The following is a 24,540-nucleotide window of genomic DNA, read 5'->3' as shown; positions in this document are numbered from 1 at the left end:
GGCCACACCGGCCGGCCCTTACCATGTTTTTGTTTATAGACCTTTGTCCAGTATTCTACGTGCTGTCTTATAAGCTAGTTCCATACTTCTAGTTCGATCATAGCCTTGGTGATCGTCAGGACAGGTTACGGTCCAATGAATGGAGTCTTTGCTCCCACCCTTGTCAATCTGTCGACTTGTTCATTGCCACCGATCCCTGAGTGGCCAGGGACCCACTCTAGGTTTACCCTATTGCTCCCTCCTAGCTCCACCAGAGCCCTGTGACATTCTGCAACAATCTTAGATCTTGTTGCAAAGATCCAGTTTTTACCAGTTTTGAGTCTGTACACACCAACTGCTGCCTTCATCTTGACCCAGAGGTGTAGTGGAGGCATGTCCAGCATGGTTCCCATCCCAGCGGTTGGTGTGCTGCTAATTCCGCCTATTATGGCTAAGCAGGCCAGTCTCTGACCCTTAGCAAGCTCCTTAACTGCAACCTGCTGTTCTACCTTCTTCCACCACACTACGGCCCTGTTGGGATCCTACGTCTAACCACCGTGGTGTGTATCCAGTGCATACCTCTGGGGCTTAGGCCCCAGTTTTTGCCACAAGTCCTTCTGGTACTCACTAGAGTACCTTTCGCCTTGGAACAGATGCTCTTAATGTGAGGGGTGAATGTTAGTTTCTCATCTAAGGTCACCCCTAGATATTTCACTATCCCCTTCACGGGTAGAGTTTCATCGAAGAGCTTTAGATTCCAAATTGAGTGTTGGATGTGCTTCTTCGTGAATGATACCACAACAGTCTTCTTAGTATTAGTCCTTAGATCCTGATTGGGAACCTTACTCTTACTTCTGGTCAGGTGGTGTTCTTTGATAATGCATCGATCACTAAGTACCAGCCATGAAAAACATGCGAGTGTACATAACGCATACACTATTCCGCTAGTTTGTAGAGAACAGTACTTGATCAGAAGTATCCTGACACCCCTGATTAATTCGGGATTAATTGCTAGAGGTAGTGAGGGGCGGGTCTGCTAGTAAATACAGTGGAGGGAGGGGGGAAGGGTGGAAGGATGCATTGCGCTATCAGCAGAAAAGGAGTAACAGAAGAATGTGCCTCTCAGGAGAGCTCAGTGACTTCAAATGTGGACTAGTCACTGGATGTCATCTGAGTAACAAATTCATCGAGACATTTCAATCCTTCTAAAAATACCTGACCGTTGGTAATGTGGTTGTGAAGTGGAAGCGCGAAGAAACACTCACAGCTAAACCAAAACCAGGCAGATCTCATGTACTATCGGGCAGGGACCAGCGAGCATTGCGGAAGATGGATGAAAAAATGCGTGAACTCAGCGGAAGGAGTAACTTACGGGTTTCAAACTGCTACTAGCAGTCCAGCTAGCACAATGACTGTGCGTGGCGAGTTAAAAAGAAAGGTCGAGCAGCTCCTCACAAGACTCACAGTTCCATAGGGTGAGCCACTAACTATTGCCACCAAGAATAACTCCGAAAGTATGATAGGAGCTGAAAGGTTACTGGGAAGAGTTACATGGGACAACGGAGGCCATAACATGACGTTAGTTTTTTGTTCCTAGGTGGACGCACTTCAGAGATATGAAGGTCAAATTTTTTTTATGGGGTGTTATAGTTTGGTACTTATTTTCTGACAGCGGCTATCGAGACGAATCAAATGATGTGTAACAGTAAGGTATTTGAAGGTCAACGAAGGTCACAAAACTGGCATGAACGTCCATTTAAAGAATATGTTCGAACTGATGACCGTTGGTATGAATGCAGTGCCGCCATCTCTTCATCATGGATTGAGTGGTTTTCCTTATCACATCGGCACTTATTGAAGCACAAGCTCTGACAATTCTCTCACGCATATCTTCAGGTGTAGCTGGGACGTCTTTATAAACAATGTCTTTTACGAATTCCCACAAGAAAAAATCCAGAGGCGTCAAGTCTGGCGAACGAGCAGGCGAAGACACATCTGCTCCCCGTCCAATCCAACGATTTGGGAATTGTCTCTGCAACTCATTTCTATCCATCAGCCAAAAATGTGCCGGACGCCCATTGCGTTGATACCACATTCTGTTCCTTGTTCCTGAAGGTATTACTTCCAATAGCACACCTAATGTTTCTTGCACGAATGTGGTGTACTTCCTACAATTATGATTTACTTTCATGAAATAGGGGCCTATGATTCTGTCCTCCAGAATCCCACACCATACATTCACCGACCACGGTTTTTGGTGTGCAACTTGCCGCAGTGAACGTGGATTTTCAGTTGCCCAGTAATGCAAGTTATGCAAATTAACATTTCCATGATTCGTGAATGTAGCCTCATCAGTAAATAAAATCAAATCAATAAATGTGTTATCCTCTGAATCTGAAGATGAGCCCATCGGCAGAATTCAATGCGACGCATACAAGCCGTACTAGTTAATTCTTGATGGAGACTGTTATGGTATGGATGATATTTATGGCGATGCAGAACACAAACAACGCTACTGTGGCTCATGCTAGATTCTCTTGCGATTTGACGCGAACTAAGAGAAGGATCTCGAACCACAGTGGAAAGTACCTGTTTCCTCGTTACTAACTCTCCTTTGCCGGATATGTTTCCGATGTGTTAAAGATCCAGACGTTCTCAATTTATCATACACATATTTAAATGTACGACGTGTAGAGTGAGTACGTTGAGTATATCTTCAGCGTATAAGTCCCTAGGTCTCACGGAATTTCGTTGGCATTCTCCGTAAATGAGAGGCAGGCATATCGACTTGTTCTTCGAAGGAATACATCATTCACATTCACTGTCCGCTCCTGGTAGCTGCGAGGTCAGCGCGACGAAATGTCATACTTAACGGCCCGGGTTCGATTCCCGGCTGGGTCGAAGATTTTCTCCGCTCAGGGACTGGGTGTCGTGTTATCCTTATAATCATCATTTCATCCCCATCGACACGCAAGTCGCCGAAGTGGCGTCAACTAGAAAGACTTGCACCAGGCGAACGGTCTACCCGACAGAAGGCCCTAGCCACACCGCATTTCCATTTCCATATTCGACGATACTAGTCTTACCGTTCCTATTAGTGTTGTATTGTGAAACCGTCGAATGGTGTTTACACGTCAATGGCACGTTAGATGGATACACCGTATTCGGCAAATATTTACTATTTACACAATATACGAGAGAGAATTGTCAGAGCATGTTCTTTGATAAATACCGAAGTGATAAGGAATACCACTCAATAAGAAAACTGCAGGACTGCATTGATACCAATGGTGATAGTTTCGAACACCTTCTGTAAATGGGCAATCATATCACTTTTTTGACATTCGTTGACCTTCAAAGACCTTACTGTTACACGTCTTTGGATTCATCTCGATAGTCGCTATCAGAAAATAAGTACCAAACTATAGCATCCCATTAAAAAAAAACGAAGTTGACCTTCATATCTCTGACACGACCGCATCTAGCAACAAAAAACCAACGTTGTCCCACAAACTTTTCAGCTGCTATCATATTTTCGGAGTTATTGTAGGTAGTTGGAGACTCACCCCGTATAGTGAACGCTAAGCGACGCTGGAGGAGGTGGAAAGAGCGGTGTCACTGGACAGTGTGACTTGGGGTGATGGAACACGCTGTATCATCTGGCAAGCTGATGGAAGGCTTTTGGTTGCCGAATGCCTGTGTAGTGTTAACAGTGGCATACGAAGGACGTCGTAAACGGTACAGGGATGTTTTTCGCGGTCAGGGTGCACTCCCCTTTTTGTGCTTAAGAAAACGCTAAATACGGAAGGCTATGAAAATATTTCACAGTATCCTTTACTGGGCCATGGACCTTGCCGTTGGTGGGGAGGCTTGCGTGCCTCAGCGATACAGATGGCCGAACCGTAGGTGCAACCATAACGGAGGGGTATCTGTTGAGAGGCCAGACAAACGTGTGGTTCCTGAAGAGGGGCAGCAGCCTTTTCAGTAGTTGCAGGGGCAACAGTCTGGATGATTGACTGATCTAGCCTTGTAACACTAACCAAAACGGCCTTGCTGTGCTGGTACTGCGAACGGCTGAAAGCAAGGGGAAACTACAGCCGAAATTTTTCCCGAGGGCATGCAGCTTTACTGTATGGTTAAATGAAGATGGCGTCCTCTTCGGTAAAATATTCCGGAGGTAAAATAGTCCCCCATTCGGATCTCCGGGCGGGTACTAGTCAAGATGACGTCGTTATCAGGAGAAAGAAAACTGCCGTTCTATGGATCGGAGCGTGGAATGTCAGATCCCTTAATCGGGAGGAAGGTTAGAAAATTTAAAAAGGGAAATGGATAGGTTGAAGTTAGATATAGTGGGAATTAGTGAAGTTCGGTGGCAGGAGGAACAAGACTTTTGGTCAGGTGAATACAGGGTTATAAATACAAAATCAAATAGGGGTAATGCAGGAGTAGGTTTAATAATGAATAAAAATAATAGGGGTGTGGGTAAGCTACTACAAACAGCATAGTGAACGCATCATTGTGGCCGAGATAGACACGAAGCCCACGCCTACTACAGTAGCACAAGTTTATATGCCAACTAGCTCTGTAGATGATGCAGAAATTGATAAAATGTATGATGTATAAAAGAAATTATTCAGGTAGTGAAGGGAGACGAAAATTTAATATTCATGGGTGACTGGAATTCGAGAGTAGGAAGAGGGAGTGATGGACACAAAGTAGGTGAATATGGATTGGGGGAAAGAAATGAAAGAGGAAGCCATCTGGTAGAATTTTGCACAGAGCATAACTTAATCATAGCTAACACTTGGTTCAAGAATCATAAAAGAAGGTTGTATACATGGAAAAATCCTGGAGATACTAGAAGGTATCAGATAGATTATATAATGGTAAGACAGAGATTTAGGAACCAGGTTTTAAATTGTAAGACATTTCCAGGGGCAGATGTGCACTCTGACCACATCTATTGGTTATGAACTGGGACCTGGATAAACTGACTAAACGAGAGGTTGTACAGAGTTTCAGGAAGAGCGTAAGGGAACAATTGACAGGAATGGGGGAAAGAAATACAGTACAAGAAGAATGGGTAGCTCTGAGGGATGCAGTAGTGAAGGCAGCAGAGGATCAAGTTGGTAAAAAGACGAGGGCTAGTAGAAATCGTCGGGTAACAGAAGACATACTGAATTTAACTGATGAAAGGAGAAAATATAAAAATGCAGTAAATGAAGGAGGCAAAAAGGAATACAAACGTCTGAAAAATGAGATCGACAGGAAGTGCGAAATGGCTAAGCAGGGGTGGCTACAAGACAATTATCAGGATGTCGAGGCTTATCTGACTAGGGGTGAGATAGATACTGCCTACAAGAAAATTAAAGAGACCTTTGGAGAGAAGAGAACCACTTGTATGAATATCAAGATCTCAGATGGAAACCCAGTTCTAAGCAAAGAAGGGAAAGCAGAAAGGTGGAAGGGGTATATAGAGGGTCTATACAAGGGCGATGTACTTGAGGACTAAATTATGGAAATGCAAGAGGATGTAGATGAAGATGAAATGGGAGATACGATACTGCGTGAAGGGTTTGACAGAGCACTGAAAGATCTGAGTCGAAACAAGGCCCCGGGAGTAGACAACATTCCATTAGAACTACTGACGGCCTTGGGAGAGCCAGTCCTGACAAAACTCTACCATCTGGTGAGCAAGATGTACGAGACAGGCGAAATACCCTCAGACTTCAAGAAGAATATAATAATTCCAATCCCAAAGAAAGCAGGTGTTGACAGATGTGAAAATTACCGAACTATCAGTTTAATAAGTCACAGCTGCAAAATACTAACGCGAATTATTTACAGACGAATGGAAAAACTGGTAGAAGCCGACCTCGGGGAAGATCAGTTTGGATTCCGTAGAAATATTGGAACACGTGAGGCAATACTGACCTTACGACTTATCTTAGAAGATTAAGGAAAGGCAAACCTACGTTTCTAGCATTTGTAGACTTAGAGAAAGCTTTTGACAATGTTGATTGGAATACTCTCTTTCAAATTCTAAAGGTGGCAGGGATAAAATACAGGGAGCGAAAGGCTATTTACAATTTGTACAGAAACCAGATGGCAGTTATTAGAGTCGAGGGGTATGAAAGGGAAGCAGTGGTTTGGAAGGGAGTGAGACAGGGTTGTAGCCTCTCCCCGACGTTATTCAATCTGTATATTGAGCTAGCAGTAAAGGAAACAAAACAAAAATTCGGAGTAGGCATTAAAATCCATGGAGAAGAAATAAAAACTTTGAGGTTCGCCGATGACATTGTGATTCTGTCAGAGACAGCAAAGGACTTGGAAGAGCAGTTGAACGGAATGGACAGTGTCTTGAAAGAAGGATATAAGATGAACATCAACAAAAGCAAAACGAGGATAATGGAATGTAGTCGAATTAAATCGGGTGATGGAGAGGGAATTAGATTAGGAAATGGCACAGTAGAGGAACAGTTTTGAGACGATTATTGTTTCTATCAGTACGACAGGGTACCCTACATAAAGCGGCATCTGTGAAGCAACGGTTTATGGCTCTGAGCACTGTGGGACTTAACATCTATGGTCATCAGTCCCCTAGAACTTAGAACTACTTAAACCTAACTAACCTAAGGACATCACATAACACCCAGTCATCACGAGGCAGAGAAAATCCCCGACCCCGCCGGGAATCGAACCCGGGAACCCGGGCGCGGGAAGCGAGAACGCTACCGCACGACCAACGGTTTATGGATAATAAAATTTTATGGACAATAAAATTCCTGAAATGAACTGGCCTGGCCTAAGTCCCGACCAGAACCCACTGGAACAAATTAGGGAAGAGTCAGAACGTCATCTTCGCTCCAGACCCCAGCGTCGAGCATCACTTCCTTCTCTGGTTTCTGCTCTGGAGGGCAAGTGTGTTGCCATTCGTTCACAGACATACAGACACCCCACTGCAAGTGTTATCAGCAGAATTCAACCTGTCCGAAGGGTGTACATGCCGCGTATTAATGCCCACTAATAGGTTTGCAGATACTTGTTACCAGATAATGTCGTTGTTATATGGGATAAATGTTTATTCTGTTAATTTGTACAAGTATTTCAACGAGTGGAAAGATTCGTCTTCGTAGGAGCTCGACGTTTGAGGAAGCTTTCGCTTGAGTAAGTATTCCTGAAACGAAAACGAAATGATTTGAGGTCTGTCAGTTAGGTTTGGCTTGGAAACGCATATCTTACAGTTGTCCGGGTTCCAAGTAAGACCTGCTCTCTCTCTCTCTCTCTCTCTCTCTCTCTCTCTGTCTGTCTGTCTCTATCTTTATCTCTCTACTGAAATTCGTGTACCTTGTTAGCTGCGGCGTCGATACAGCTTTCGAGAAATATGGGACTCCCGCTGGGGTAACCTAATTTGCAAGGGAGCCAGTGGAGTCCAACTCGATGCTGCAGCGAGCGCATTGCAGGTTCTGTACCTCACCGATGGGAAGACCTCTGGATCCGGGGTTTCCTCGCAGAGCTGTACTGAGGTGATCCTGTGACCCCGAGTGGAACAGCAGAAGCTACAACTCCCTCCACCCCTCCCCCCTCCCCCCCCTTTCCACCAACTAAACCTGCCTTTGCTGCAGTTTTTTCTACGCAGATTTATGTTTAGTAAATTTTATAAGTAGATTCAGTAAAAGTGAGGGATCATTGAAAAGCATTACCTAAATGAACTATACAGATGAAAAATGTTGGACACGACAATTTAAATGTATCATGGTACTAAATGAATTACAAATTGTATAAAGTACGAGGGTACTTCGGAAAGTAAGTTCTAGTTCCGTTTGGCAATAAAAAAGGAACCGAAAACAGATAAAGAAAGCAGTTCATTTCACAAAAATCTGTAACAATTACACTACTTTTCACCACAGCCCCCGTAATTTTCCAGGAATTTCTCATAGCATGGTGTAGGTTCATGTATTTCTTCGCCTGTTGCCCTAAGAAGTCAAGGCACCCAAAGAGCGTAAAGTTTACGAAACCTAAGTTTTTCAGTAACGATCTTGTAAATTACTGTTCGTGAAAATTGTGGACGTTGACGAGCAATAACATTAATTGTAAACCGTAAACCGTAAACCTACGTGATTGCACTAAACGGTTCCTCAGAGACCACAGGTCGGCGCCCACCTCGTTCTTCGTCATGCATTTGATCACGCCCTTCCTTAAATTGTCGAATACACCTTCTCGCCATTGAAGCACTCAGTGCATTTTCTCCGTAAAACCTCGCAGATTTGACAATGAATGTCTCTTGGTTTAACGTTATTAGCATTCAGAAAACGAATCACAGATCTCAGCTCACACGCAGCGGCATTTTCAATCAACTGTGCAGTTATAAACAATCACTATGAACGACACACAACACAGAGCGATTTCGAAATGGCGTCATTTCGTTCTGCTTCAACCATAGAAACTACTGCGCCCGAGCGAAACTGCGATCGTAGCAGTGCCGTGGAGAAAAATTGAAACGGAGTTTACTTTCCGAAGTGAGAGTAAAATAAAATCTATATCTTCTTGTTTAAAGTAACTAATATGGACTGGTGTCAGTAAAATGATAATAAAGAACAAATTAGATTTGTTCTTCATAAATCACTGATACAGCATAAATTATTAATTAGGAATAAAAGAAAATGGTTTGAGAAAATACCCCGTTGCAGGAATCGGGTTGTCATTACAATTTTACATTGCATTTACCTGGACTGAGCGTATGTGATTTATTGACTATGTCTTTGAAGTGGCGTGTGGCAGCAGAGTCGTATTCTGTCGATGAGATCTGACAATCTGCTGCCAATCATTCTCGATCTTAAGTAGCTTTTTAACATCTTTACTTTGGTGGAGCTGAGTTCACAAGATGCTGCAGTCAGTAGCGTTGTCATAAATCTCCTCATAGTTATTTCGATATCTGGGTAAGTACCACATAACCCAGACCTTAAAAAAAGAAAATATGTATGCAAATGAGAATCCGTATCAGTTCATTCACCTAAAACGTCAGTGAAGTTATATCGTTAACTAACTCCGCTGCATCAACATCTCTGCTACTTTTTACACCAAAATCACCTGCATATTTTTCAAGATGAGATTCAGAGTTTTCAGTTAAGTTGTTACTGGAGAGGAAATTAAGGTAAGATTTAACGGTGTGTAATATATGAGATCGGTTTTCATTTCAGTTATTATTCTATCAAATACTGTGAAGCACTCTAGCTCAAACAGTCTCGCTCCAGATTTCATTCGGTAAAAATCCGCAAAACTGCGAATCCTTTGGTCAAGTAGAATATTTGCTTCAGCACCAGCTCCCCGACCTTGTGATGCTACAATACCGTATCGAAATAGCAAAAATGACTCCATTGTTAAAGATGAGCAAGCTGTGTACACGGCAGCTGTGTGAACAAACTACAGCGTTGCCACATATAGCAAGTTAGCGATAAATGTCTGTTCGGGCCAGTGTTGCCAAATCAGCTTGCTTAGTGGCAACTCCGGATTCTTTTTAATACCATTTAGCTGCCAAATGAGTGATTTGGCTGGTGTCCAGAAGAATGACAGTTTTCACAATCATTTGACTTATTTTCCAGCTTTTTTTACTTGACTACATGAAAGTATCAAAATCCACATTGATTAAAGGAAAATTATTTGTATATAGCTATGACTTCAAAACACATTTTAATACCCCATGAAAATGTATTATTCGATTGAATTAAAAAGCACGACAAGGCAAACAAAAACTATATTGGTTTGCGTTCTGGACACGTCAGCATACACAGACACAAAACCAAAAACTTAACAATGAAGTATAAACAGTTGAGAACCTTATGGGAAACGCTGTTGCAGCATAACTAACATCAAAAAGTTTGGCAATTCAGAATAATGTAGGACTTTCATTTATGTAGGATGAATCAGAAGTCATATGCTCCACAGTTGCAAAATAAACAATGTGCCAGCAACTGAACTGAGGAGGCGAACATCAAACTTCTGTTCAGTACAGATATTTTAAAGTTTGGTCTGTAAGTACCTAGGAAGAGAATTATTTCCATTTTTTGTGAGAAAAAGAAAGTTATGCAGAAGAAATTGACATGCATGTGTTTATTTAAATACATTTTTGTGTAAAATATCAGGGTTTTTTTTTAAATGGACTGATATTAGGGTTTTTTTAAAAGTGGTCTGATATTTTATATGGATGTCACAGGAATAAAATCTCACATTGTTATATCTGCATTCGAAATGCAAGTGCATCCAGAAATAATTTCTTTAATGAGATATCAAGACACACCTCTATCCTTTTGTGCTTCCCAGTAGCTTTATATTTTTGAATATCTATCATTTTATCTCTGGCTGTTAAAGCCACAGAAATGAAATCTCATACAAGCATTTAAGATATGATGCAAAATCCAGTGGAACAGTTATTTCCTGAAGTTGCTTTGAACTGAGTTACATACACGACATGAACAAATATGAGTAAATTATTTTTCAACGACTTGATTCCAAAGTAAAAAGGAAATTCCATCAAGACATTATCAGTGATGATTACATTTTGATTTCTCTCTGTATAAAATTTGATCAAATTGTTCTTCATACTGTTGGAATTTTGTAACAATATGTACCTTACTGCATTTTCATATACATACGAGTACGTCTCTCCCTTACTTAAATACCTTACACAGTACAATTATTGCAAAAATAAAACTGCACAACAGTACACCAAGTTTTATTTCAGCTCTTTTCTGGCTTGTTTCGTTATTACATTTAGGTTATTTCTTTTTGGAGAGTTGCCAACACTGGTTCGGGCAGTTGTAATTTCCTTCTGATGCTACTTGGACGAAATGAACTCCTGGCAACAATGTGGCTTTACAGTCGTGGGCTGATGGAAACACTTCCTCTCGTACACAGAAGACAGGAACAGAGGGTTAGGAAAACTCACGTACCTCTAAACCGTCTTTCTTTTTCTTTTTGGTCAGTTTATACAACCCTTTCGTGTCTGCGCCACGGCGAGTGCCTATTTCACCGGCCGCTCGGTACAGCTCTGCTTATAGAGTTAAGTTGTTCACTAGGATAGGGTTGGGCGTTGGTCGGCTGTAACTGAGAAGGGAGGTGGGTGCAAAATGCCGAACAGCAGGGGAAGTCCATCTGCTGTCTGCGAGAAGTGCAATGTTCATTTTCGCTTCGACAAAAGAGGGAACTATTTGGTGGACTTCCACAAAGAATAGGGACCACACAGGCCAATAACGAATTCTTGTGTATTTTCATGTCAGGAAAGTGTATCCGTATTTATTCAGAAGCAGACATTTAATTCATCTGCATCCTTAAATTTCTAATGTAAAAATATTTAATGCTGCAAAATAAAGGTTATTTAAAAACGAAAATACGTATTACTAAGTATTCAATTGTCAAGACTATCAATCGCTGCGCCATGGCTCGGTTATTGGAGGAACAAATACAATGTAGGCTATAGTTTATAGTCACTGCCGCTAGATGTCGGTAGTCTTCTGTTTGCTTGGTTACCGTCACATGCTGCAAAATGGCCGTTCCCCAGCAGTAATCATTTTCTGTTCTCGAGTTTGCGAAGTGTAATACCGTGGTTACTGTGCAAAGACTTTTCAGGCGGAGGTACCAAACCGATGCTCCGAATGGATGGAACATTCGCAGATACTTTTGACAGCGTTTAGACACAGGATGTGTATGTGTTTCCGATGAAAATGTCGCACGAATTCAATAACTGCCTACAACAAGAATTTGGCGTATTTTGAGACGTTGGTTGGTTATGAATCCGTACAAGTTACAGCTGTTATTCCAGGCTCTGCGTCATAACGATAAGCGCAGACGTGTGCCATTTTGTGATAAGCTTCAGAATGCTATCGACAATGACATTTTTGCACAACGCATCATGTTCAGTGATGAAGCGACTTTCCGCCTTAGTGGGGAAAGTAAACATGTGCCATTTTGTGATAAGCTTCAGAATGCTATCGACAATGACATTTTCGCACAACACCATGTTCAGTGGCGAAGCGACTTTCCACCTTAGTGGGGAAAGTAAACAAACATAATTTTCAAATTTGACGTCTACAGAATTCTCAAGCGCACAGTGAACATGTACGACATTTACCCAAAGTCAATGTGTTTTGTGCGATATTCCACTCATCTGCTGACAACCAATCCTCCTTTGATGGAAACACGGGTAACGAGCAGCAATATCTTGCTTTATTAAAAGTGGTTGTTTCCGAGGCTGAACGAGAACGTCATTTTTACGAGATGGGGCATCTCTTCACTGTAGTCCCCAATTGCGTGAATATCTGAATGAAACTCTGTCGAGCCGTTGGTTTGGTCGTCAAACAGCCGACGACTTGACGCTTTTCAGCTGGCCCCCACCATCACCGGATTTGACGCTCCGTGACTTTTTGCCGTGGGGTTTCCTTAAGGACAACGTCTATGTACCAACGCTACCATAGAACCTAGAAGAGCTGAAGAACCGGATCTTACCATAAGATCAATGAGGATGGATATGCTTATTCGAGTTTGGGAGATATTCGAGTATCGATGTGATTCTGTTCGTGTCGCTAGTAGAGGAGGTATTGAACAACTGTAATCTAAACTTGAGAAATTCGTAAATGTGTGTCCCAAGCTTCAAAAGTTTAATAAATATATGAATTCGAAACATCGGTACTTGTACTACTTTTGAAACACCCTTTATGTAATCATGACTACTAGCACTGTTAATCAAAATATGTTTATTGTGAACCATACGTAACACATATATAGCACTTAGATGTTATTGTTCTCTATTAGATAATAATTCTGTCCATAGAGGTTTAATGTTAGGCGAAACTAGTAAATGAGAAATACTTTTCTTTTTGATGGTCTATTATCTTCAGTAACACGAATTTTCATATATGACTTCATTAGTATTTCTTGCTGCACCTTTGAAATAATCAAATATTAATTTAAATTAAAGATGTAAATGTGTATGGTGAGATGTATCGCCACCCACAGCTATGTTGGCTGACTCTAGGACGAAATAACATTTCTCTCAGAAGTGTTGTGAATCCGGATGTCTGCAAGGAAGTTACTCTGAGCCTGGGTTTTTTTTAATACTGGAGACTTGGTCACTTGGTCTCATGTAGGCTGCCTATCTTATATAGATAATTACTGACAAAATTGAAGAGGTGTGATCTTATAATAAAACTATAGCACCGTAACACAAGTATATAGATAGATATTGTGTGGTTGTCAGGAGGCAGCGTAACTGGTGCTGAGAAAATACACGGCCTATATTCATGCAGTTCAAATGGCTCTGAGCACTATGGGACTCAACTGCTGTGGTCATCAGTCCCCTAGAACTTAGAACTACTTAAACCTAACTAACCTAAGGACATCACACACATCCATGCCCGAGGCAGGATTCGAACCTGCGACCGTAGCAGTCGCACGGTTCCGGACTGCACGCCTAGAACCGCGAGACCACCGCGGCCGGCTATTCATGCAGTATTTGAGAAAGAGTACTTAGCGACTTCCAGCAAAGTGTAAAAATTGTTTCAGACCTTCTCTAATCTTCTGCTCGCTTAAGTGTTTAACATCAGATATTTAACATATTAATTCATTTATAAAGTAATTAGAGTTTTGAAGGTGTTTTATACGTGGACTGATTGGTTGGTTGATCTGGGGGGAGGGGACCATACAGCAGGGTCATCGATCACATCCGATCAGGGAAGGACGGCGAAGGAAGTCGGACGTACGCTTTCAGAGGAACCATCCCGGCATTTACCTGAAATCGAAAATCGTAAATCAGGATGGCCAGACGCGGGTTTGAACCGTCGTCCTCCCGAATACGAGTCTAGTGTGCTAAACACTGCGCCAACTCGCTCGGTACTATATATATATACACTCCTGGAAATTGAAATAAGAACACCGTGAATTCATTGTCCCAGGAAGGGGAAACTTTATTGACACATTCCTGGGGTCAGATACATCACATGATCACACTGACAGAACCAAAGGCACATAGACACAGGCAACAGAGCATGCACAATGTCGGCACTAGTACAGTGTATATCCACCTTTCGCAGCAATGCAGGCTGCTATTCTCCCATGGAGACGATCGTAGAGATGCTGGATGTAGTCCTGTGGAACGGCTTGCCATGCCATTTCCACCTGGCGCCTCAGTTGGACCAGCGTTCGTGCTGGACGTGCAGACTGCGTGGGACGACGCTTCATCCAGTCCCAAACATGCTCAATGGGGGACAGATCCGGAGATCTTGCTGGCCTGGGTAGTTGACTTACACCTTCTAGAGCACGTTGGGTGGCACGGGATACATGCGGACGTGCATTGTCCTGTTGGAACAGCAAGTTCCCTTGCCGGTCTAGGAATGGTAGAACGATGGGTTCGATGACGGTTTGGATGTACCGTGCACTATTCAGTGTCCCCTCGACGATCACCAGTGGTGTACGGCCAGTGTAGGAGATCGCTCCCCACACCATGATGCCGGGTGTTGGCCCTGTGTGCCTCGGTTGTATGCAGTCCTGATTGTGGCGCTCACCTGCACGGCGCCAAACACGCATACGACCATCATTGGCACCAAAGCAGAAGCGACTCTCATCGCTGAAGACGACACGTCTCCATTCGTCCCTCCATTCACGCCTGTCGCGACACCACTGGAGGCGGGCTGCACGATGTTGGGGCGTGAGCGGAAGACGGCCTAACGGTGTGCGGGACCGTAGCCCAGCTTCATGGAGACGGTTGCGAATGGTCCTCGCCGATACCCCAGGAGCAACAGTGTCCCTACTTTGCTGGGAAGTGGCGGTGCGGTCCCCTACGGCACTGCGTAGGATCCTACGGTCTTGGCGTCCATCCGTGCGTCGCTGCGGTCCGGTCCCAGGTCGACGGGCACGTGCACCTTCCGCCGACCACTGGCGACAACATCGATGTAATGTGGAGACCTCACGCCCCACGTGTTGAGCAATTCGGCGGTACGTCCACCCGGCCTCCCGCATGCCCACTATACGCCCTCGCTCAAAGACCGTCAACTGCACATACGGTTCACGTCCACGCTGTCGCGGCATGCTACCAGTGTTAAAGACTGCGATGGAGCTCCGTATGCCACGGCAAACTGGCTGACACTGACGGCGGCGGTGCACAAATGCTGCGCAGCTAGCGCCATTCGACGGCCAACACCGCGGTTCCTGGTGTGTCCGCTGTGCCGTGCGTGTGATCATTGCTTGTACAGCCCTCTCGCAGTGTCCGGAGCAAGTATGGTGGGTCTGACACACCGGTGTCAATGTGTTCTTTTTTCCATTTCCAGGAGTGTATTTCGTAAACCACATCAAATACTGACGAACCGATTCCACAGACCGAACGTGAGGAGAGGGGCTAGTGTAATTGGTTAATACAAACCATACAAAAATGCACGGAAGTATGTTTTTTAACACAAACCTACGTTTTTTTAAATGGAAACCCGTTAGTTTTGTTAGCACATCTGAACATATAAACAAATACGTAATCAGTGCCGTTTGCTGCATTGTAAAATGTTAATTACATCCTGAGATATTGTAACCTAAAGTTGGCGCTTGAGTACCACTCCTCCGCTGTTCGATCGTGTGTATCGGAGAGCACTGCAACATACATCGCGTTTCTACAGAATGATCTGCCAACGTTGCTCGAAAATGTCCCACAGGAAACACGTCGACGTATGTGGTATAAGTATGATGGTGCACCTGCACATTCCGCAATTAACGCTAGGCTGACCCTTGACAGGATGTTCGACGGGCGTTTCATAGGACGTGGAGGACGCATAAATTGGCCAGCCCGTTCTCCTGATCTTACACCTCTGGACTTCTTTCTGTGGGGTACGTTAAAGCAGAATGTGTACCGTGATGTGCCTACAACCCCAGAGGGATATGAAACAACGTATTGTGGCAGCCTGCGGCGACATTACATCAGATGTACTGCGGCGTGTACGACATTCATTCATTACGCCAGAGATTGCAATTGTGTGCAGCAAATGATGGCCACCACATTGAACATCCATTGGCCTGACATGTCGGGACACACTCTATTCCACTCCGTAATTGAAAACGGAAACCACTTGTGTACGTGTACCTCACCCCTCATGGTAATGTACATGTGCGCCAGTGAAAAAGACCAATAAAAAGGTGTTAGCATGTGGACGTAATGTGCTGTTCCAGTCTCTTCTCTACCTAAGGTCCATCACCGTTCCCTTTGGATCCCTACGTAATTCGGTGCTCTCCGATATACACGATCGAACAGCGGAGGAGTGGTACTCAAGCGTCAATTTTAGGTTACAATATCTCAGGATGTAATTAACATTTTACAATGTAACAAACGGCACTGATTACATATTTGTTTATAGGTTTAGATGTGCTAACAAAACTAATGGGGTTCCATTAAAAAAAAACGTAGGTTTATGTTAAAAAACATACTTCCGTGCATTTTTGTATGGTTTGTATTAAACAATTACACTAGCCCCTCTCCTCATGTTCGGTCTGTGGAATCGATTCGTCAGTATTTGATGTGCTTTACGAAATATATCCATCGGTAACGTTAGGTGACTCACCCTGTATAAACAGATATAGGCAAGCCGGCCGGTCAGCGCTCTCTTCAGTGCAGAAGCACGATAGGCTCCAACTCTTACGGGAATCGGCGAAATGCCACGAATAATGAACGAGTTTAACGGACAAGAGGCATTACATTAGTGGTGAGTAATAAGTTGAGAATTGTGGTCTGACAGGAGGCGCACTAGGCTAGTCTGTGCACATGCAATGACCACTGTGTCCAGATAGCTAATTGGTGAGAGTATCTACGTAGTGAACAGGAGACTCGGGTTCGAATTCTGGTCCGGAACAAATTTTCAATTTTCCACTTTAATTTCAGTCAATGCTTGCTCGTAGCCAGTAATTTCGTGTCTTAAACAGAAGTGAGTTCTATTTCTAGATAAATAGCTTTCTTTCAAGCAGATGCTGCTACCTATTGGAAGTATGTAGAAAGGAACACAAATGATGCACAGTAACCACGTGATATAAAGTACACGCTGCAATCGGCCAGAGCGAGTGTAGTTTATTTCGTGAGTTAGAAAACAAAAGTTGGATGTAGCACATAATTATGCTACGTAAGGGCTGACAAGGCTAAAAATAATTTAAATCGACATTCCCTGGATATGTTTATCGCCGTTACGACGGGATAGCAACACGTATAGAACGGAAGCCGTGACGCTTTGCACGTAAGGATGGGAAAAACCGACCATTTAAAACCGATACCGTATTTTAGTTCTGATTAACCGGAACTTTTCGGTATTTGTTTGGTCTTGGTTGTAACAGATGAATTTATTCTTCTACTAATAAGCGGGTAAAAAAACCGAAGTATCAATTAGTCATAGCAACAACGCTAAAATTTTTCGTTTTCAAACGAACGTTTTTCGAAGAACGACTAATTTTTATTCATAAAATTTGCACTTCTTTGAAATGTTACGTTATTATAGAAAATGGGAAAAGCTAGAGAGCTAGTTTAATAACTACAGCGACAGAGACGCATTGCATTAGAATTGCTGCAACATTGTCTGGACAATAGAGCATCCGTTACCACGTGGCGTGGCTTATTAACAGGTACGCGCGCACTCTCAGTGTGTAAGACCTTTCCCATCTGGTCTATATGGTAGATCCTCTTTGTCGTCATCGGTCATCAGTTTTATTACATAACGGCACCATCCCTAGTCTGGAAGTATTTTATAATAGTGCGACATCGATGAAGTACTATGTTGCATTTGCTTTTAAAGATTAAAAGCAGGAATTGCTACAATAAACTTGGGATATAGTTTAAGGAGAAAACATAAGAGTTCATTCATACTCAACAAAAGACATAGAAAACGGCTGGTCTGCTGGCTGTGTCTACATAATATGTCTTTATGTGCTTGTAGCCCTTGAAAACGGGCAAATTAACACGAAAAACAGAATTCTTGAAGCTCAGTTTTCACCCTATAGCACTGACTATTCTTAGTGCCCAAATAGTGGTATAATCCCCTATTACAACATTATTTTTGAGCAGTTTTAAAAAATTAGAATCAATAGGAGATTACTGGTGTTTCTTTTTGTCGTAGTCAACAACTTATCACTTTTTGAGAAAAACAGCGAATGGTGGAGAGACTAGTTTTTCATTTTTATTTGCCTATTTAATTTGATATTTTGATTCTATGCATCTTGAAACTGAGGGAGTCAAAATTTTTCAGTCTTCGTGCGACCTCTACGTCTAGCACAAGAAATAATGGGATCAAAAAACTGCAAACTGGTTATCTCAGAAACCGGTCATTCTGAGCGGTTTTAATAGTCCGGTTAAACAGGTGCTGAAAAAAAGCGGTAAACTCCATCTCTAGTTGCACGCCTGTCTGACCAGATGCTGGCTGCTGTAACAGTCTGAGGCTGGTGGCGGTAGCGGTGAGTCAGTCTCGGAGGTCTGGTTGATCCCACGGCCATCGCCATTGTGCGAAGCGCTAGCAATCCCGCCAGGCGGGCCTTTGAAATTCAGATGGCCTTCCCTCCCCCTCCCCTCCCATCCCCACCACCACCGCTCACGCACCGCCGCCCCTGAATAATGCCGACCGCATTCCGTCCCTCTTGAACTACTCACACTCTGCCGCTGGAGAAGAGGGCGGGGCTTAGGCGGAGCTCTGTACTACACGTGGCACTTCTAACCGGTGCGTGCATCTAGAAGGCCTCACTGCGAATACAACCACGGCCATCTTCTTACCCTCCGGTCATGTATTTGGCCATTCTCGATTTGTACAAAGCTGCGCGTACTGCGTATTGCATTATTTTGCTGGTCCCAAAACCACTACACTGGCACCTGTCACCAAGCCACTGCGGATGCACAAAATACGAGCACTCATTCTTGTGTGGCACCTGTCACCAAGCCACTGCGGATGCACAAAATACGAGCACTCATTCATGTGGTGTAAGGTTCCAGTCAACATTGTCAAAAGCTTTCTTTAAGTCAACAAATGCCAGAAACGTAGGTTTGTCTTTCCTTAATCTAGCTTCTAAGATAAGTCGTGAGGCAATACTGCCCCTACGACTTATCTTAGAAGCTAGATTAAGGAAAGGCAAACCTACGTTTCTGGCATTTGTTGACTTAGAGAAAGCTTTTGACAATGTTGACTGGAATACTCCCTTTCAAATTCTGAAGGTGGCAGGGGTAAAATATAGGGAGCGAAAGGCTATTTACAATTTGTATAGAAACCAAATGCAGTTATAAGAGTTGAGGGGCATGAAAGGGAAGCAGTGGTTGAGAAGGGAGTGAGACAGGGTTGTAGCCTCTCCCCGATGTTATTCCATCTGTATATCGAGCAAGCAGTGAAGGAAACAAAAGAAAAATTCGGGGTAGGTATTAAAATCCATGGAGAAGAAGTAAAAACTTTGAGGTTCGCCGATGACATTGTGATTCTGTCAGAGACAGCAGAGGACTTGGAAGAGCAGTTGAACGGAATGGACAGTGTCTTGAAAGGAGGATATAAGACGAACATCAACAAAAGCAAAACGAGGATAATGGAATGTAGTCGAATTAAGTCGGGTGATGGAATTAGATTAGGAAATGAGACACTTAAGGTAGTAAAGGAGTTTTGCTATTTGGGGAGCAAAATAACTGATGATGGTCGAAATAGAGAAGATATAAAATGTAGACTGGCAATGGCAAGGAAAGCGTTTCTGAAGAAGAGAAATTTGTTAACATCGAGTATAGGTTTAAATGTCAGGAAGTCGTTTCTGAAAGTATTTGTATGGAGTGTAGCCATGTATGGAAGTGAAACACGGACAATAAATAGTTAAGACAAGAAGAGAATAGAAGCTTTCGAGATGTGGTGCTACAGAAGAATGCTGAAGATTAGATGGGTAGATCACGTAACTAATGAGGTATTGAGTAGGATTGGGGAGAAGAGAAGTTTGTTGCACAACTTGACTAGAAGAAGGGATCGGTTGGTAGGACATGTTCTGAGGCATCAAGGGATCACCAGTTTAGCATTGGAGGGCAGCGTGGAGGGTAAAAATCGTAGAGGGAGACCAAGAGATGAATACACCAAGCAGATTCAGAAGGATGTAGGTTGCAGTAGGTACTGGGAGATGAAGAAGCTTGCACAGGATAGAGTAGCATGGAGAGCTGCATCAAACCAGCCTCAGGACTGAAGACCACAACAACAACAGGGTTATCGTGCTCTTCTAAAACAATATTAATCCTTTCTGGGATGAATGGTGGTCAGTGAGATTTTATACACTTTTTCACAAAAAGAAATTACTCGAACTCCTTGACAGATGATGTCCGTAGACAAGGGTCGTACGTTATAGTACGGAGGTCGGCGTTACGCTATGCTTTGAGGTGACGAAGTCATGAGGTACCATCTAATATTGTGTCGAACCTTCTTTTGGCAGGCAGTAGCTCGATGTGGCACGGACTCAACAAGCCGTTGGAAGTTCCCTGCAGAAATACTGAGCCATGCTGTCTCTATAGCAGGCCATAATTGCGAGTGCTGCCCGTGCAGGATTTTGTGCACGAACTGAACTCTCGATTATGACCCGCAATTGTTTGATGTGATTCATGTTGGGCGATGTGGATGACCAAAACATTCCCTTGAACTGTCCAACGTTCTGCAAACCAATCGCGAACAGTTGTAATCCGGTGACAGGGCGCATTGTGATCCACAAAAAATCCATCGTTAATTGGGAACATTAAGTTCATGAATGGCTGCAGTCTTCAACTAGTCGATCATCCAGCGGACTCAGTCCGTTCCATGCAAACATAGTCCACACTATTACGGAGCCACCACCAGCTTGCACAGCACCTTACTGACAACTTGGGTTCATGGCTTCGTGGGGTCTCGAACTCTGCCATCAGCTCTTACCAACTGAAATTGGAACTCGTCTGACAGTGTCACGATTTTCCAGTCTTCTAGGATCAAACCGATATGGACACGAACCCAGAAGAGGCGCAGCAGGCGATGTGCTGTTAGCAAAGGAACTCGCGTCGGTCGTCTGCTGTCGTAGTTCATTAACGCTATATTTCGCCGCACTGTCCTAACGGATACGTTCGTCGTACGTCCCACATTCATCTGTGGGGTTATTGCACGGCGCCTTGGTGGCCGAGCGGTTCTAGGCGCTACAGTCGGGAGCTGGGCGGCCGCTGCGGTCGCAGGTTCGAATCCTGCCGCGGGCGTGGATGTGTGTGATGTCCTTAGGTTAGTTAGGTTGAAGTAGTTCTAAGTTCTAGGGAACTGATGACCTAAGATGTTAAGTCCCATAGTGCTCAGAGCCATTTTTTTGAGCTGCTGCTCTCGCTCGTTAAAGTGAAGGCCATCGGTCACTGAGTTACCCTTGGTGAGAGGTAATGCCTAAAATTTGGCACTCTTGGCACACAAACGATTTCAGAAATGTCTCGTGCGCCTAGCTCCAGCTACCATTTCGGGTTCGAAGTCTGTTGATTCCCGTCGTGTGGCCATAATCACGTCAGAAACCTTATTGGATGAACCACCTTAGTAGAAATGACAGCTCCACCAATGCACTGCCCTTTTATACCTTGTGTACGCGATACTACCGCCCTCTGTGTATGTACATCTCGCTATCTCCTGAGTTTTGTTACCTCAGGGTACTTTCTTCTACGCCATAGAAACGTAGATATGTTATAAGAGTCTCCATCCTGCAGACGTAAAACCACGTCCTGTCGAGTACACCATCTCGTTAAAACTATCCCGACACCTATTGTATTGTATATTAAACGGAGGCCTAGAAACGATGGAGAGGCTCTGTTCTCGCCACAGCCATAGTGATCCACAACCCCACGACGACTACCGCAGTCCACTTCACCCTTCCACCGCCCCACACCGTGAAAGGGTACAGTACCGCCCGACATTGAAAATAGGTACAAAATACTTCATTATTCTTGTCAGAACAACACATTTTTTGTGTAAAAATAACTCAATTTCAATTAATGCAGTGAAGCCGGATACCAGTGTGGGAAAGAATGACAATTTATTTATTTAATTGATCGCATGTGCACTCCCACAAAGTAAATCCCTACATCCAGTTTGGTGAGATCTGTGAAATGAATGAATGTATGGTCGTCTGCTAACCGCAGATAGTGAATGTGGATATATGATCATCTTTGAGTCGATCCTTTGGCCACCTTTGGTGGGACCAAAGAGATGAAAGGTACCAGAGCTTTGAGCGCCTGAAATGTGGCTGACCAATACGATAGCAAGGTGCTTCCCCCACCTCGACAGAGGTGCGAGATGACCTACAGAACGGCCATATTTCAGCACTCTGCCGCCGGATCTTCTGCCGTTAAGACCTGTTTTTGTTGTGCTCCGTAATGACGAAAGAATGGAGGCATGGTATGCATGTGGAATATTTAAGAGTAGTTTGAATTAATAATTTCTCTATCTCAGGAACTTTTGTGGGGAGAATTAAATGTCAGGCAGGTAATATTAAGGGGATTGTAGTAATCTTCGGAAGTGACCAACTGTCACAATGAAACCACGTGTAGTTATAAGTTGAGATACTTCCATGTGCTTAAGTTAAGCTGAATTACTAGCGCGTGTACAATAAGTTGAAATATTTAAGAAATAGCGTGTGTATCATAAGTTGAAATATTTAAGAAATGGCGTGTGCAGGACTTGAAATTAGAGACGAGTACTTCCACGTGGTGAGTACTGTATGAGCCTCAATCTGTGTATGAGACAAAGGATAAAACTGCATGATATGATTCCGTGTGACGCTAGATTTAAACTCTGAGAGAGAATCGAGGGGAGTCGGCCGTCTATCCAGCAACGCCACTTGGCATGCATTGCACAGGAAGACGTGCATTTATCTCCAGAGTTCACAGTAGGAAAGTAGAATTACAAAGTGGGGCAGTGTCGTGTGAAACTGGGATAAATATTGATTGAAGTGGGAAAGCTGAAAGTGATAATGTTGTGACTATTTAGTGTTTAGTATTTCATATTGTTGTGTGGTGTATGTCATGTAATTTGGGTATGTGTGGTTTGCATGGGGGAGTAGCAAGGTAGTTTCAAAAGATTTGTGGGTTATGCTTGTTCCTTCTGTATCGCTCGATCTGGAGGAAAGTTTCGTGATGATTGTGAGAGTCGAAGTGTGAGGTATAATAAAAGATCCACCAGCCTATCCAGAAAGTGCACTGTAGCCTTAAATAAATTACGAGACCATAATATAGAGATTCACTAATGTAAAGCCATGCCCATTGGGCGGAATTTCTCATGTGATATTGTTGTAGGTTATAGAATTTGTGTGTTTAGGAATAAATAAGATAGTGAAGAGAAAAAGATTGGTAGACTTTTCCTTCAAATTGTATGTTGCCATAATGTCCCGAATTTATAATGTGTGCGCCATTCATATTCAGTGCGATGGCCACGTGTTAATAAAAGCCGTTAAATAAAAGACAAAAAGAAAATGTGGTATTGCCAGTGCGTAGTGTACAGTCAGAGTTCTGTAAATCACTGATAGTCAGATATGCGTTTCCGTTGCGTATTATTCACACAGGAAGATAATTTGTAACTAAATAGTGAGATACGAGAGTTCATGTTACTCGATAAATTAAGAAAGAATCCACTCGCTTGGCGGACCACTCATCTTGCATGCCTGACTGCTTGATGCCACAGTATGAGTAAGGCAAGTGGGTGCCTCTCAACCGAACCACTCTTTCAGGGTTATTGTGCGGTTCGGCCCCCGGTGGACCCCTCCAGGGAACGTCTCACACGAGACGAATGTAACGCCTATGTTTGCGTGGTAGAGTAATGGTGCTGTACACCGACATAGCGTAGCTGAGGCGGAATAAGGGGAACCAGGCCGCATTCGCCGAGGCAGATGGAAAACCGCCTAAAAACCATCCACAGACTGCTCGGCTCACCGGACCTCAATACAAGTCCACCGGGCGGATTCGTACCGGAGACCAGGCACTCCTTCCCAATCTGCAAAAGCCGTGCGTTGGACCGCACGGCTAACCGGGTGGACTATGTGGACACTTATTGGCGTGTGTACCCTTCGCCTACACGAGGCCTTCAACTCCACTGGGGACACTTTCAAGGAAGTGTCTGAATGTCTGTGGAGGAATAACAGCCCATTCTTCCTCAAGAGCCGAAACCAGAGAATGCAGTTTGCTAGAGTCTCGGGCGAAGTTCTAACTCATGCCAGAGGCGTTCCATTCGGTTCAAAACGGGCCTCTGGGCACGCCAGTCCATTTAAGGAATGTTACTGTCCTCAAAATTGCTTCACAGATGCTTCTTTATGATAGGGTGCACAGTGATACCGATACAATCATCGCCTTATAACTGTTTCTGTACTGTACTCAGTATACAATGCTGTAAAATATATTCGAATCGTTAAGCATTTAGCGTTTTCTTAGGGGCAATAGGAGGTCCACGCCCTAACCACAAAAAGCAGCCCCATACCGTAACACCATCTCCTCTGTACTCCACAGCTGTCACTAGACATGACGGCAGGTGACATCCTTCAGGCATTCTCCAAAGCCAAACGCTCCCATCG

At 43.6% G+C, this 24,540-nt stretch overlaps 1 protein-coding gene across 1 annotated transcript in view; it reads right to left on the bottom strand.

Annotated features, from left to right (window-relative positions):
- Positions 1-18,483, bottom strand: part of LOC126260425 (transient receptor potential cation channel trpm) — a 198,932-nt gene extending 180,449 nt beyond the window's left edge. Inside the window, exon 1 of the mRNA XM_049957754.1 lies at positions 18,386-18,483. Within this exon, the coding sequence (XP_049813711.1) occupies positions 18,386-18,483 (98 nt within the window). The remainder of the gene's footprint in view (positions 1-18,385) is intronic.
- Positions 18,484-24,540: the final 6,057 nt, after the last annotated feature.

This window comes from Schistocerca nitens, chromosome 5 (assembly GCF_023898315.1).
Source record: "Schistocerca nitens isolate TAMUIC-IGC-003100 chromosome 5, iqSchNite1.1, whole genome shotgun sequence".
Classification (NCBI taxonomy): domain Eukaryota; kingdom Metazoa; phylum Arthropoda; class Insecta; order Orthoptera; family Acrididae; genus Schistocerca; species Schistocerca nitens.
Note: the sequence above shows the minus strand (reverse complement) of the source record. Positions and strands in the feature narration are given on the sequence as shown.